The 15,146-nt window shown below is 49.3% G+C and overlaps 4 protein-coding genes across 4 annotated transcripts; 1 reads left to right on the top strand and 3 right to left on the bottom strand.

Annotated features, from left to right (window-relative positions):
- Positions 1-955: 955 nt before the first annotated feature.
- ENH_00034150 (hypothetical protein, conserved) lies at positions 956-4,717 on the top strand (the record flags this gene model as incomplete). The annotated part of the gene is made up of 2 exons (XM_013584958.1): positions 956-3,334; positions 3,521-4,717. The coding sequence occupies 2 exons, from the start codon at positions 956-958 to the stop codon at positions 4,715-4,717; spliced, it is 3,576 nt and encodes a 1,191-aa protein (XP_013440412.1).
- A 713-nt stretch (positions 4,718-5,430) lies between these two features.
- On the bottom strand, positions 5,431-6,492 carry ENH_00034140 (hypothetical protein, conserved; the record flags this gene model as incomplete). The annotated part of the gene is made up of 3 exons (XM_013584957.1): positions 5,431-5,480; positions 5,790-5,910; positions 6,358-6,492. 3 exons carry the CDS (start codon positions 6,490-6,492, stop codon positions 5,431-5,433), a joined length of 306 nt encoding a protein of 101 aa, XP_013440411.1.
- A 3,304-nt stretch (positions 6,493-9,796) lies between these two features.
- Positions 9,797-11,449, bottom strand: ENH_00034130 (hypothetical protein, conserved; the record flags this gene model as incomplete). Its single annotated transcript, XM_013584956.1, has 1 exon — positions 9,797-11,449. The coding sequence occupies one exon, from the start codon at positions 11,447-11,449 to the stop codon at positions 9,797-9,799; it is 1,653 nt and encodes a 550-aa protein (XP_013440410.1).
- Positions 11,450-12,611: 1,162 nt separating this feature from the next.
- Positions 12,612-14,249, bottom strand: ENH_00034120 (hypothetical protein, conserved; the record flags this gene model as incomplete). Its single annotated transcript, XM_013584955.1, has 1 exon — positions 12,612-14,249. The coding sequence occupies one exon, from the start codon at positions 14,247-14,249 to the stop codon at positions 12,612-12,614; it is 1,638 nt and encodes a 545-aa protein (XP_013440409.1).
- Positions 14,250-15,146: the final 897 nt, after the last annotated feature.

Here is a 15,146-nt window from a genome sequence, read left to right as displayed (position 1 = left end):
AGCTGCAATGATGCGGCGCGACGACTCTGGCGAAAGGCCGCAGCAGGACAGCTCTACAGGACCAGCCAACGCAACTGCTTGCGCCGTCGTGAGGGGAATTGCCGCCTACTTCCCATAAGTTAGTGTATACTCTTTACAGATGAGAAACTGGAAAATTATCTGCTGTTTGTGTGTCAGCTACGACGGTGTACAAACAATGCGATCGTTTATGGTGACCGCGTCACACTAGATCCCCTGCTCGGCAACCCTTCATAATTCCAATGCCTGATTCCCGCCTCGTTGCAATTTAGGTCTCCTTATATGCTAAGTAATAGGATGTAGTTTAATTGAGGTACTTCTCGCGGAATTCTACTGAAGCTCTCGCAAACGGCTGCTTTGTCCCACTACAGTTCGGGCTGCAGTGGCTCGAGTAGAAGGCACCGGCGCTTTTGTATCCTTCTTCAAGCCCACGCATAGCTGCCTGTTTTAAGGTTGAAACTTCCCTCATTTCTTCTGGGGCAAGCCGGAGCTTATCGCTTAACTTTTCCTCAGCTCAGTAATCGTCAGGAGCCCCTGTTCATTGTGGAAGTGGTTCAGGCTTATGGTTAGCATCGTTAGCTGGCCTGTGGTTTCTATGGTAATTTTGTCCTAAGCACTGATGGAGCGGAAGCAGCAGCTGAATCTGGTATAGATGCCCTTGAACTTTCCCGTAGCCAATGGAGAGACCAGTGGGCCCCGTCGAGGTCTTCATGCATCAGACGCAGGAGGTGCACTTCCACAGAAAAATTTACACGTGGCCAGGGGGCATCGCCATAAACTGAACTATTATACACGGAAGCAGCAGCTGCATCCGCGCCATCGCAAATCACTGCAGAAGCAGAAGCCTAAGCCACTCCTTGAAAAGCTGTTGTAGTGGCAGCAGCAATATTATGCAAAGGAAGCGGCGTTTTCAATGCCTTTTTTGATTTCTGTGTCAATGAGGGACAATGCGAAAGGAGCGGAGGCGGTACCTGCCAGTTCCATTGCACCTGCTTCCGAGCAGCGCTTGAAAACAGGTGTTGCGCCAGCCTGTGCAACACGAACAGCAGCAGCAGCAGTGGAAAAAACTGCGGCGCAGGCTGCAGCAGCTAAGGCAGCTGCTGCATCAGCAGCTGAAGCTGCGGCTGCAGCCCACATCGCCGTTGCTGCAATGACGACTCACGAACAGGAGACAGTTGCTGACGCCGCAAAAGGTGAAGCAACCGAATTGCATGGGCAGGCAGTTTATTCCCGCCGCAGAAGTGCTGGGGAGGAGGCTGCGTCTAATGCTGCGAAAGCAGCAGAAGAGGCAGCAACGGCAGCAGCAGAGGCAGCACTTGGGGCCGCAGCAGTTGCCGAAGCAGCGAACGTAGAGTCTGAGTACCACACCCCGACACAGCTGGAGGAGTTTCTTGTTTCCCAGGGGCTGCGTGTAGCTGTTGCACTGGAGACAGCTGCAACTGCAGCTGCTGCTGCCGCTGAGGCTGCAGGCCAGGTAGCGACGTCGACAGCTCGCTACGCTCTAGAGACTTCAAGCGGCTCGATTGCTGCGGCAGCCCAGCGCTGTCACGAGGCTGCAGCTTCTGCTGTAAGCTCAGCTTTGTCTGCTCTCTCGGCGGCAGCGGCATCTACCGCTGATTCCATTTCAGCAACAGCTGCTGCAGCACGTGCAGCACTGGAAGAAGTCACAGGAGCAGCAACGCGGAAGATTGTGGATGCTGCAAAGGCTTTCGAAGATACTATTGCCGCCAAAACAGCTGCACTGGAAAGCACGCTTCTTTGGAGGCAGTCTGTTGAGTCCTATGACAGTGAGATGAGTAGCAACAGTAGTAGCTTTGGTAGAAGCAAGGCCCTGAGGCGACGCACCTCATCGCAGTCGAGCAGCAGCAAAGACAGCAGAAAAAGCCACAGGAACAAATCAAAGGGTCGGAGCTCATTACTGCGCTATTTTTCGTCTGACTATGAACGAGAAGGTAGCGAGGGTGGTGCGCCCGAAATTATTTCCAATGAGGATGAGGCAGCACACAGTCGAAGAGGAAATGCTGCCATTGCTGCTTTTCTCGCTGACTCCCGGTACGAAGGTCTCTCACTTTCTTCCGAAATCGGTTCCGGAGATTCCATTGAATGTCAGGGTACAATGGTGCCACTACAACCTCCTCCTGCAGCGGTGATAGCTGCAACAACCAGCGCAACACCAGATGACAGTGTCGATGCCATTGTTGCCGCTGCGGCAGCGGAAGCTGCCGCGTGCGAGGCTATCGCTGAGCAGCAGCTGCATCAACGGCACGAGGCAAATGATTCTCGCAGCCAAGTTGTGTACCGTTCAGAGGATTTTTCCGCAGCAGCTTCGGAAGTAGCACAAGCAAGAAGACCACCATCGCGGCAATTAAAAACGAAAGCGGCACCTCCATCCAAAGTAGCATTACCAGTAGTACCAGCAGGAGCCGTGACATCAGCGCCAGCGGATTTGGAGACACCAGCGGCAGATGAAGACAAGGAGGAAGGAGTGGTTCCACAGAAGGCCGTGCGCAAGCAAGTAATGCATGCGTCCGAACCCCCACAAAGCGCTATGGATGTGCAGGATTACGAGCATCAGACGAGAGAACAAGTCCACAGCGCAGCGGGACTGGAAGACAGGAGCAGCTGCATGAGTACCCGGGAGTGGCGGATATTCAAGGTTACCGAAGACGCGGCCACCAGCGCGCGTAGCAGTTGTTGCAACAGTAGCAGCGAGCAGTGTAATATGAACAGAACCACAAGGTGCTGTGAAGTTGCCACCGATAGCAAACGCGAACCTCTTGGCGCCCACAGAAACGGACTGCAACTTGGGGTCGCATGCAGTGACAGCAGTAGAAACAACAGCTGCAGCTGTTCATCTCTTCTAGAGTGCTCTCTCGAGGAGTTTATGGATTGCTGCGCTTCAAGGGAACAAGACCGTAGTACCTGTAGCTCAAGCTGGTGGAAGGACAGCGGTAGCGGGGATCCAGGCCTGCCGCTGCTCAATTTGCAGCAGCGCTGGACGCCTCGGCGTTTTGCACCCGAAGCTTCTGTGGAACAAGCCTACGTTGCTGTCGATGCTGTTGCTGATGACCAAGAGAACGACGCAGAAGCAGCAGAAGCTATTCGTGGTCGAATAGGCCGAGCGCTGCTCGAGTGCCCTCATTTTTCGATGCCGACGATAGCCCTCCTACAGCAGAGCAGCGGCAGCAACAACAGCAAAATATTTGTCGAAGATGGGCATGAGCTAAAGCAGTTTTTGCAGCTCTTCCCCTTCGCATGTGTGCCTCTCAGTGATCTGATGTCGCTGATTAACTATATGGGGGACCCACGAGTTCACGTAAGTTGATGGTATTGATTTTGTGCGCAACAGTTTCTTCCTTAGAGACGCCTGTGGTAATGGATTCTTGTGATTTTTTCTTGCTTTCCTACTGCTGCCGCCCTTTAGTCGCTTGATTTCCCATCTTTTCTCTATGTGCCTTCATACACCACGGTTTTGTTGCTTTTATGTTCAATTGTGTTGCAGACGAGAGTGGGTGGACTGGAGATTACGGCTAGTGCATTGGAAGACCCTATGAGTTTCACACTTCTGGCAGAAATGCTGCAGCATTTGCAACAGAATGATTTGCTGCCCTGTTTGTTTCTGTTGCGTATCACGGGTTACAGCAATGCAGACCTCCGAGCTTGTATGTCTCCAGAGCAGCAGCGCCGGATCTTTGAGCTACAACAGTCTGCCTCTGGCAAAGATAGGCCTCTGCGGAACGACAGCTTGGCAGCGTTCGCTGCCAGTAGAGCTATGGGAACATCGGGAGTGCAGGGTCCCATCCCCACCAGGAATAGCCGCTGCAACCGCGTTTATGGGAATACACGCTCAAGAAGCACAAGCTCCAGCACCAGCAGAAGCAGTACCAACAGTATAACGAGCAGCAACAACACGAAGCGCGACGAGTGGGTAAAGCAACCGCTTTACGTGCCTCCGATGCAGCTGCAGAGAAGTTTAAGATCGCTCTGTCGTCTGCTGCCGCAGTTGCGGCGGCTTGAGCTCTTTGCTCCCAGTGCGCAAACACGAGATGTGCCAGAAGGAACAGCTGTTGAAGCACGTGAACCATCTGCAACAGAACGAAGGCACCTTGCTTTTTCTAAACTCAGTCGAGTGTTTGATTACATCAGCCCTTTCGCTGTGCTGGCTCAAGCCATGCGTTTCGAATTGTTGAGCGTTAGGGTAACGAAGCTGCTGCTTTGTTGCAGCAATTGCTGCGGTCTCCGCGCTACAGAAGATGATTGTATGAATGCTGGCCATCGAAGAAACCCGGAAAAAGCCATGCGGCGTAGCAGATGTCGGGGCAAGTGCTGTAGTAGAGCTACCACCAGCAACGTCAACCACTCGAGCTGCCGCAAAAGTAAAGGATGCCCTGGAGAGCAGCGCAGCAGCAGAACTTCCACTGACGACAAGTTCACAAGCAGCATAGCGGAGCACTTCAGCGAGTACGTAGCCAGCAGAGAAGACGCAGGCCTCGTCGAAAGGGAGTCGTCTGCTTCTCGTATTGAAGAAGCTGATCGCTTTGGAGGGGTCATTAAGAGGACAGTTTGTATGTCATGCGAAGTTTTGGACGCTCCTATATATGTTGCTTCTGCCGTGAGTGCTTCGAGCAGGAGGCATTCGTGGCAGCGGTTTGTGCTTGACTCCGTCGTTTTTTCGGCGGCGAGCCAAATTGACATTTAATTATACCGACGTGCAAAGGAAGCAAGGTGCAGCCAAACATAATTTCACCCGCAGTTGCGTTGAGGCGGGGGATGCTTGTCTTTTCTATACGAGAATGCTCCACTTCGCCACTCTTTGCTTTGCACATTGTGATGGTTTTATCGGTTGTAACATTTGTCGGATATAAGATCTAACCATCTTCATGTGCCTCCAGTCATCTTTACCTAGAGTGTTCTCAGATTGTGCTTTTGTTCCTCGGGTTTTATTGCAAAACTACTCTTCGAGCTTCCATGTTCCGCGTGCCGGGCAAAGGGAGAGCGCTGTGCTTGTCTCGCGGTTGTGTTGAGAGCAAACATGAATCTTCTCAACTGTGTCGCAAAGGGGCCTCTTTTAGAAACAACGTGGGCTGGTGATAGCGAAGCTGCTCGGCGTTTTCCCAGAAGGGCCTTTATCCGCATTGGTATGGTGTTTCTTGATGTACCGCGGGATTTACGATTGTGCGCTGCTGAAGTTCCGGGCTATGCTGCCGGGGACGCGTTACGTGTAGCGAGCGCTCAACGCAAGAAAGTTGGAAGTAGACTTCTGCACATATAGCTACGTGGTATTTGATGAGTGTCAGTTAGGGCCAGTTCTTGTGTAGATTTGACAGGAGCTTGAAGCCGCTGTTAAGCGAAATGGCTCTTAAGAAGCCCAATGCAACGAAAGAAATCCGGTTCCTTCGTGCTTGCTTGTTTCTAGGCGTCGGACTCAGAGCTGTCGTCGCTTTCATCAAAGCTCTTGATACCTATTGGCACACAATCCACTCCAAATGCTGTGCCTTCATGTGGGCTAGCATTCAGTGATCTTCCCTTTACGTCCCCTCTTAGTGTATCCATTAGCGTACTTTTCCCTGCATGCGTTCAAATCTACTACTTGGCAACTTTCAAGTGTTGCTGCCTATACATGTCTGCTGTGTCTCAGTTCTTTACTCTTAACTGTCTTCTATGTTTCTGTCCGCTTGCTCGTCTCAATTTAACTCATATCTGGCTGTCTATTTGTGCTTCTCTCTGCTCCCTTGCATCGGATGGCTTTTTGTATCATGAAGCAAACTGACCCAGCTGCTCCCGTGCTTCCTTTATTTTTTTCATTCTGGTAGTCTCAGCCCTGTTGAGGGCCTTGGATGTTTTCAGAGTACGAAGTGCGTCATGTCGAGCAGTCGCCATTTTCTGTAGACGCTGTAAACGCATAGGCGCAGAAAGACTCAAATGCGTTGGCAGCCTCCCTTAACACGCTTCCTCCAAATGCAGTTGTCTCTGATTATGGGGTGGAACGCTCATCTCTGTGCAACTGCGGCTCTCCCTTAATATTCCCATTAGTGTGGGGCAGACTTTTGCCACTATTTTTCAAAAGCGCCTCAGGAAGGATGATGAATATCTACAGAGAATGAGTGCTAAATTTTCACAGAACCTGGCAGAGAAACATCTTCTGGTACGCAGGTAAACATGAAAACAAGCAGAGGAGAGCGACGACACATACGACAGCATAAAGTTAGCATGATTCCAAAATTTAATATAGAATGATAAAAAGTAAACTCACTAAGCATTATATTCAAGGTCTGGCGTTTCTTCCTAGGTTCCCAAGCTAACAAAGAGCGCAATATATGTGGTGCGATTCTCACTGACCTCTCTTTGCCTCCTCTGTGCCTCCTCTTTTTCCCCCTCGGAGATTTCGGAGACAGAGGCAGAGTCTCCTTCGCTGTCATTCTCAACTTTCTGAACAACGGGTTCAGGCTTCTTGCGAATGCACTTGTTGCCCATCCTCGAGAAAGGTTGCGAGTACTGTGAGCCCAGGTGTTGGTGGAGGGAGACAAGAGTTATACACACAGAGCTGTGCGCGCGCCTTAAATTTTAATTTCTAGAAAGGACTTTTAGTGCTAAGTCAGTCTAATGAGAAAATGACAGCAGATACGTAATCGCTTGTAGACAGTGCAAGTCGGAAATAGCGCCCTTTCAGCGAAAAACGAGCCAGATAGCACGGGGAAAGAGGAAGCAATAAAGCAAGAAAAGGGGAAAATTCAGGCGAGTTAGATAAAAACAGAAAGGAAGGAATGGGGGGAAGGACTGGCTTTGGAGCCCTATCTCGATGCAGTGCTCGTTACCGACTCCCAATTGACCGCTGGCACTGATAGAAATGCTGCAGCTGCATCAGGGTACTAGCCAACTCAATGAAACTGTTTAAAAAAAGGCCATCACCTTATATGCCTAACAAAGAAAAACAAAATAGGGAAATGAAGAGGGGACGGGCTGGGTAGCGTTATGGGGCCTCAGGCCCGTCATTGAACAGGAGGGCCATTTTGCAGGAAAGGCGATTTTAGTGGGACAATTCCATTTTGTGAACATTGAATTCAATGAAATATTGGTGGAAGTGTGCTTTGAGTATATTGTATCTTGCGGCGGTGCTGCACCAGTTGAGCCTAGCTAGTTCGAGGCGTCTTGCGACTCCTTTAAAATGCGGGGGGCGAATAGCAGCTGTAGTGTTCCTATTCGATGAAATTGGTTGTTCTTTGACTTTTGAAACTTGTCTTCCTCAAGCGTGCTGTTCTGTGCCATGCTTTGCGGTGGCACTGCCTTTCTGACGCTGATTCGTGTTAACGGGAGGAAATATTGATGGCAGACGCAAGCGCCAAGCTTACATCCATTTGTTAAAGAAGTGTATATTGCGAGCTTGTGTGCATGTCTGAGCCAGTTTCCATGAACTTTTATGAGTGTGGAAACGTGATCCCTGAGAATGCTAGTCATCTTGTACCAGACAGTGCAGACTGCTCCTGCGCAGCCTGTACTCATAAATACGGCCTCCACAAATTGCTGTTCCAACTCACTCTCTATTGCCACGCCTTTGGGGGGAAATGCTTTCTCTATGTTGGAAGCTTGTCTACGCTTGAGCTGTTTGTCGCCTATGTGCTGTAGTCACCCCACATAGTGTGCTGACGCCGCTCATGTTGTAGCTCCATGCTGCCTCTCTCTGCAGCATTGTTACCCCTCAATGCATGTGAAGTTCATTCCACTCGCTGACAAACACTTGGCATAATCCATTGTAGTAACTCTAGCACTTCTCGGCAAACAGCTTCCCTTGACTTGTCTCAAATCGCTGCGATAAATTATTGATGGAGCGTTGGTGGATATCTCGTCAAAATATTGTACCTATGACTTGGCTGGCCTCTCACCAGCAAACCATTTGTGCTGACTTGGTCGCTGTCTAGAGGTGATTAGAGCTAGGGACAAAGCAAAAGCATGCGGCTGATTCGTTTGCATTGGCACAAAGTGTGTCCAATCGATGCTTTCCGAGCAAGTTAGGTCTATGCAACCCATCTACAAGTGTAACTCTAAAGAACCTGAAGTTCGAAGTAGTTATTGACTTGGCCGGCCTCTCACCAGCAAACCATTTGTGCTGACTTGGTCGCTGTCTAGAGGTGATTAGCGCTAGGGACAAAGCAAAAGCATGCGGCTGATTCGTTTGCATTGGCACAAAGTGTGTCCAATCGATGCTTTCCGAGCAAGTTAGGTCTATGCAACCCATCTACAAGTGTAACTCTAAAGAACCTGAAGTTCGAAGTAGTTATTGTAACTTCATTTTTCTCCTTAGGCGCTCCACACGATTGTTTGTTATGTCATAGAATTTGACGGTCACAAGAGGCCCCCTTTTTTACGTGCCACTATCGTACGATATCTTTCATTGCGGCATTCTTCTCCAAAAACAACAGAAGTACAACATACACACACCATCCCAGTGTCTGACGCAGCAAAGTGCTTTTATCAGTTCTGCGGGATCTTCTTTTCGTCGTGGAAGTGTCTATTTCTCCACCTTCGGGCGCCAAGGACATCCTTCTGCATACTTTAATGACGTGGAAGGGTACACAGGGAAATCAACCCCTACAGTGTTCTATTCGATGTTTCTGGTGCACTTGGTGTGCGCAAGCGTTCTGAAGGACCAGGAAAGGGGTCGAAGTCTTTCTAATAGCTGAAGCAACTGTCTGTGTTTGTCGCACCCAGGATTCTGCATCAATGGCTCAATGGTCTGTAACAATTACACTAGGGAAAACTCATGCGATGTTCTGTTTAAAAGGGGGACTCCCAAAGCTTTGGCTTTGAACAAGCCATTTGTCACATGAGACCTCGGTCCCTTACGCTTTTTCCAAACTTCCCATCGTAAAATTGTACTTCATTTTTGTTATATCTTCCAAGTTTCTGAACCTTGTCAGGCAGTACCCCCCAATGTGTGGTGTCTCCAATCGCAGAAACAAGGTACTACGCTCAGAAATGTGATTGGCAACACTTTCAAATGCCCTCCGCTGCCCGTAAAAGTACTCTTCCGCAGGCCGCAATATACCAGTTGATTTCCTATGGAGTTCGGTGATATTGAGCTTACACCTGATTTCCTGATTTTGGGCTGTCCAAGCATGTTCTGGAGCGCAGGCTGAACGATGGGCTTCTGAACATCGGAAGAGCTAGATATCACAATACAGGGGCTTTATGTGCTGAACGTCTTCCCTTTTCCTCACAAGAAATAAGAACACTTTCTTGCTTCCAGCCGTCTTTCGAGAGACGAAAATAAGTCGTGCAATATTTTATTGTTGCAGGTGCGGAGATCCGCGTGAATATTAGGCAAATCTTGAGGCTGCAGTGTGTTTGCGTCCCCTCGCATAACACGCTGTTAACCGCATGCCAATTCACAAAGAAGCAACAAAGTCGAAGATAGTGCAACCGTCCAGCAGCGAAACGTCTCTATCCACTTTTCCTCAAGGCGATTGCCGTCGTTACGGAAAGTGTGCAAGCTCTCAAGAATCGTAATACCTGGACCTGCTGTGCCAGCATTGAAATGGGCAAAAGCACACAAGGAGGCACACCACAGCCGTTCAGCACGAGGTGTGTTCCCGCGGCAACTTGGATGTTTCGATTTACCTTAACTGCTCCCTAGATGGCAGGGCTAATGCCTCAAAAGACCCTCAGTTATTTTGAACAGAGGCATGGCAGCGTAGAACCGCCGATTTCCTTTCTAATCAAACGCGCTTTAAGATAAGAATGAGCTGTAAAACTTCAAAAAGGGTTGAGGCGAAAAGTGCACTCAATCGAAGATCATGTATACGAGGTCTGGAAAGTTCCTGATAATCTCTAAAGCCGTGGTCCTTTCTGAGTTATTTGGCTCCAACAGCTGCAAAATAAGCATTTTCCACCGAAATGGCACCTTGTGAGCTTCAAGTTTAGGAATAAGCAGTCTAGAGCGCGTCCCTTCGCTCAGCAAGTTTTTGGAAAGATGCCATGCTCTCTCTCCAAATGTGCTCCCTTCTACTCTGCCATATGGTTCCGTCTCCCCTGTGTACAACTCGAAAAGGAGGACACCTAAGGACCATAAATTCGACTGAGCCTCAGGAGCAAGGCCTATGGTGTTGGACTGCAACACCAACTTCGGCTCAGGATAATCTGCCAAGGAACTGGAAAATGTGGCCACTGGTTTTCCAAAAGGACTGGCGCTGTCAAAGTTGCCTAATAAGAACGAGCCATCTTCTTGCAAGAAGAAGGAACCCCACTCAACGCCGATGTGGCCAACGCCCGACTGCTCCAGTCTTAGTATTATATGTAACAGACGGAATGCAATGTAATCGCGTGCTTGTGCCATTACATCGACATCCGCTGTCCGTAGATGCAGAAGGCTCCCATGAATCTTTTCTGTCAGCTTCACATCATTGTAGATGTACGCCCACTTTCCTGAAAACAAATTCTTAAGACCGTCAATACGGCCTGAGCATAACGGGACTACAATGCCCTTGTGTGATGCTGCATGTTCAGCTGAAATGTTCCCACAAGCCTGCATCGACGAAAGCTTCTCTAAAGCAACCGCCTCCTCCATGTTTTGCAGAAATCCCTCGTCTCCAAATTCCTTGACCAGTTCTTTCGCAGTCACAGGAACGTGCAGAGAATAAACCCTTTTGCTCATGACATCTTCGACGTGCATCACTAAACTCGCCCCATGAACTCCCGCCACTCTTATAACGCGCACCGACTGGGGTAGTGCCTCAGTACAACCTTTGCAGTTTAATGGCACTGTATCCCGCAGTTCAATCGTCATATCTGTCAAGGAGTTCACGGTTCCGTTAGAAATTGCTCGAGCGAGAATGCGTTGATAAATCTTCGCATAGTAAGAGATAGGGCTGGAGGCGTAGAACTGAGCAGCCCAAGCAGCAATCGCCTCTTTGCCTTCTCTTAGCTTTGGGGGGAGCGTATTCTCAAATTGCTCAAGTGGTGGTAGGCCCCAGGCGTCGTACTTCAGCAAACGCCCCGCTGATGGAACCTCTGAAATGGAGGCATTACTACAGTCAGCAAGTTTGTCTTTTGAAGGCACCTCAACAGGCGGCAGCGCAGGCTGAGTTCCTTCTGACTCTAAAGACTCTGAGGCCGAATTGGCGCCATTATCATGCTGGGGTAGGATTTCCTTCCGTACACCAGATGGCGTGTGCAGCACAGAAAGGCTAGAAAGACCTTTGTTTTCAGCTACGCCGGCTGCACTCAAGAACGAACTATATAGATCACGCACAACACCGCTTCGAAACACAGAAACGAAAAGCAAAGCGGCTATAACAAAAACCTGAGCAGAGCGGAGAAGCCGTTTGGGCCGCAAACGAGGAGCTGGTCGATTCTCTGTTTCTAGACCACTGTCTAGGAGCAGCGGTTCTGTCTGCAATTCCATTTCCGTTGCAACGAGATCCAGCTCCCCTTTCATCGTTGACAAAAAAAAGTACAGTCCAATAAACTGAAATAGGATTTTTGTACGAGCTGAAAACCAAGCTACGGGGCGGAACAGTGTTACGGCTGCCGATGCATCCGTAGTGGGTCATGGCAGAGCTATGACCGTTCGCTGCTGCAAGCAGCAGACAAGCGATAATAGAGCGTGTAACTATGACAGAGCTCAAATAAACACAATGTTATCTAGCAGTTGGATTGATGCTGCTGCGTCTATGCGTATGGGCGTATCCCCCGACATACTGTAGTGAATGTACCCAGGTTGGTCCACAGGCAAATGCCACTACACCCTCCAAAGTGGTTACCTTCCTATGCTAGATTGTTACATAGTAAGCCTCAGCTCATCCGAAACGAACCGAGATACATGGCCAGAATGGAAGTACCAATTACTTCCCTATCATGGATAGTCGGTCTCTGCAAGGGTTGTGGGTCTTCTCTGCATGCTGCAACCAGCAGCTGTGCGCTTTTACTGCAAATAAGAGCATTAGCTAGGTTGTGATCCCCTTCTAGGTTACATTATTAGCTCCAGCTCGGGGGCCTGGAGGGAGAGCGCGCATCGTATGTTGCCTCGCTAGAATTAACTTTGGCTTCCCCTCGGGCAGAAAAGGCAGCAGTACGGCAATCCGGCGAACAGATCCTACATGCACGAACTAAAATCACACGCTGCCTCTGCATTTTCCGTTCTGTAGGGGTCTTTCCGTCGGCCACGGAATACGGGTGCCGCTCGTGTCGGCGCCCCTCAAGTGTTAAGCTGTGCTAGCGAGCCTATGATATTATTGGAAGCCTCCTGAGCGCTAGCAAAATTTGCAGAGTTCTTGTCAAATTCACGATGTGCTGCTTTCCTTCAATTTGGACAGGTCCTAATAAAATTACGATGCATCTGTTCCCATGATACGACAGAGCTTGTCAAAAGACAATTTTGGGAGGCACCAGCTCTTCTTGTTAGCACTTCAATACACAAGCGAAGCACTTGCAGAAGAGTAAGCTCACATATCAAATCCACTGCGCTCTGCTTAGCTGCAGTTGCTACGATTCCTCCCAAGCCAGAACCTAATGCTGTAGTTGGTTCTGGGTGTTCGGGCATGGACGCGTTGCAGATCCACCACGCCACAACAGAAGCTTTGTGCGCAAATTTATGCGTCTCAGCGGGGTTGGTCGGGATGGGCGTATATGAGTTCCGGAAACTCTCTGACTATATCCGTGCCGCTTATTCTAAACTCTCTGCATGGCTCTAATAGCCGCAGAATCACCTTTTTCCACGGATCCGGCACGTTCGACGCCTCTAGTTTTGGGAGCAAAACGTCCGACCGGACTTTTTGTTCCAGCATAACTCGTGCTAACTGCATTCTCCGTTCTGTCCAGGTCCTTCCTTCCACCACAGCATATGGGTGTTCCTCACCTGTGTATAATTGGAACAGAAGGACACCAAGCGACCACAAGTTCGTACCAGCTTCAGTGGTAACGCCAGATCTTCTTGAAGAGAGTATCATCGAAGGCTCTGGATAATCCGACATGGAGCTGAATAAATTGCCAGTCGGAACTCCAAATGGGCTGGCACTGCCAAAGTTTCCCAACAGAAAAGAGCCATCTCCACGTAGAAAAAATGAACTCCAGTCAATCTTGAGGTGCCCTACTCCAGATTGCTCAAGCTTAAGCACTATATGCAGTAAGCGGGATGCGATGTAATCACGCGCCTCTGTCATGACGTTTGGGGCTTCCGACCGCAGCTGAGCCAGACTTCCGTCAACCTTCTCCCCCAACTCTGTGCGGTTAAAGATGTAAAACCCTTCTCGCAAATGCAGCTCATCAAGGGACTGCATCTCAGCAGTGTAGAGTGGGACAGCGATGCCCTTCTGAGAAGCTGCCTGTTCAGCCGAAACGCCACCACAGGCCTGCAACTGTGCCTCCACAGCAGCATCTGCCGCACGTCTCACCTCGCGCAACGCGTCCTCACTGCCATGACTGCCGATAAAATCTTCAGAAATCACAGGAATGTGCACCGAAAAGGAATTCCTGGACTTACAATCTATGGCATTCACCACTAAAGCTCGTCCAGCAACTCCCACTACTTTGACAATGCGGATTTTGTGAGGCTGAGGCCTATTACTACTGCTCCAGTTTAGTGGCCATATTCCCCGCAGACCTATGGTTTTTCCTACTAGGGAGTCTTCAGTTCCATTGGAAATTGCCTCTGCAACCATACGTTGGAGAGCCTCAGCAGATTCATTGGCATTATCAGATGCGTAGAATTGGGCGGTCCACGCAGCAATTGCATCTTTGCTTCGTTGAAGCTGCGGCGGGAGAGCGTTTTCAAATTTTTCTAATGATGGCACGCCCCAGATATCATGATCCGGCGTGTGCGTGCTTGAATCACCACCTAGCAAAATGGAAGCCCAAGGGACACCAGGTACGCCTTCAATGAGCTGCACAGGGGGTGACGGCGCCTCAAAGTCGTCAGCAGGGCTAGAATTGTCATCTGGCTCCACTCTTTCCCCAAAATCTTGACTAGGAGATACAAGAGAACCAGAATTGGTAGAAATGTGTTCAGCGTCAGCTACTGCAATAACTAAAGCTGAGCCATTCACACGTGGCGCCAGGTTCCGACGGATTAACACAAAGCAGATTAATCCGGCGACAAATGAATATAACCATCGCAAATAATGTTTTTTTGACCGAAAGCCAAGCATCTGATGCGAGTCTGCTATTGGGTGCACCCCACGCAGATCCAGATCGGTTTTGACCCTCGCACTTGCGACAGAAGCATTCTGCGTTTCATCCATCCTCATATACAGAATGACCAAATTCGAGCATTAGGATGTCGAAAATCAAGAAAAATGACAGTCAACACGCATTTCAATAATACTGCGAAAAGTTACGGATATTTGGGGCTGCCGATCCACGATCAGTCGTCGCTCACGCCAGTTTGGTAAGCCGTGTTTTCGTATCAAGGCGAGATTCAAGCATACACTTGAGTTAATCCAGCATTAAAGTGATACTTCAATCGCAGCATGTCCAGAATTATGAAGATAGATGACTGTACACCGTCCACACTTAAAACGTGTTGCAGGCAGGTCCTATGCATGTTCGATGCACCAGTGCGTTGCATTCTGCCGTCCATTGGATAACTTTCTACGCAGGACAGTGTCAGCTCAGTTTGCGAAAAAAAAATTTCAGGGTGAGGCAGATCTGCTGTGCCTTTGGAACGGCATTGTACCCGAGGTAAGAGTCGTTACTTATGCTGCCTCCTTGTCAGCTGGCCAGTTTTAATAAATGTTGCGTTTCTGTGGGAAAGTTTCAAATGGCAAATTTAGCCTCCGTTCTTATTAAGTGCAGTAAGACAAGCGACATTTGAAGAATTATTGGAATACTTGCTTCAATTTGGTGCTTGGTTTCCTGCGCAACCCATTCCTAAATTACAGCACACTGGAGCGTCCTTCTCTACCACTTTCTGCAAGACCTCAGTTGGTCGAATTCCTCAGAGACCTCTCTCAAAATATCTATCTCCTCGCTTCACAGTTCCAATCCCAGTACAACCGCAGCATTCCGCAATACTGAACGGCATGTGTCTTCAGCGTATGCGGGCCTCAATGCATCACTAGCCGTCAGTGTTGTGTCCGGATATCTTAAATCGGAAGCATTTCAACATGAAGTATGGCATTTTGAACGGCTGGAGCCTT

Source organism: Eimeria necatrix, genomic scaffold (genome assembly GCF_000499385.1).
Source record: "Eimeria necatrix Houghton genomic scaffold, Enh_scaff24, whole genome shotgun sequence".
In the NCBI taxonomy this organism is placed as follows: Eukaryota; Apicomplexa; class Conoidasida; order Eucoccidiorida; family Eimeriidae; genus Eimeria; species Eimeria necatrix.
Note: the sequence above shows the minus strand (reverse complement) of the source record. Positions and strands in the feature narration are given on the sequence as shown.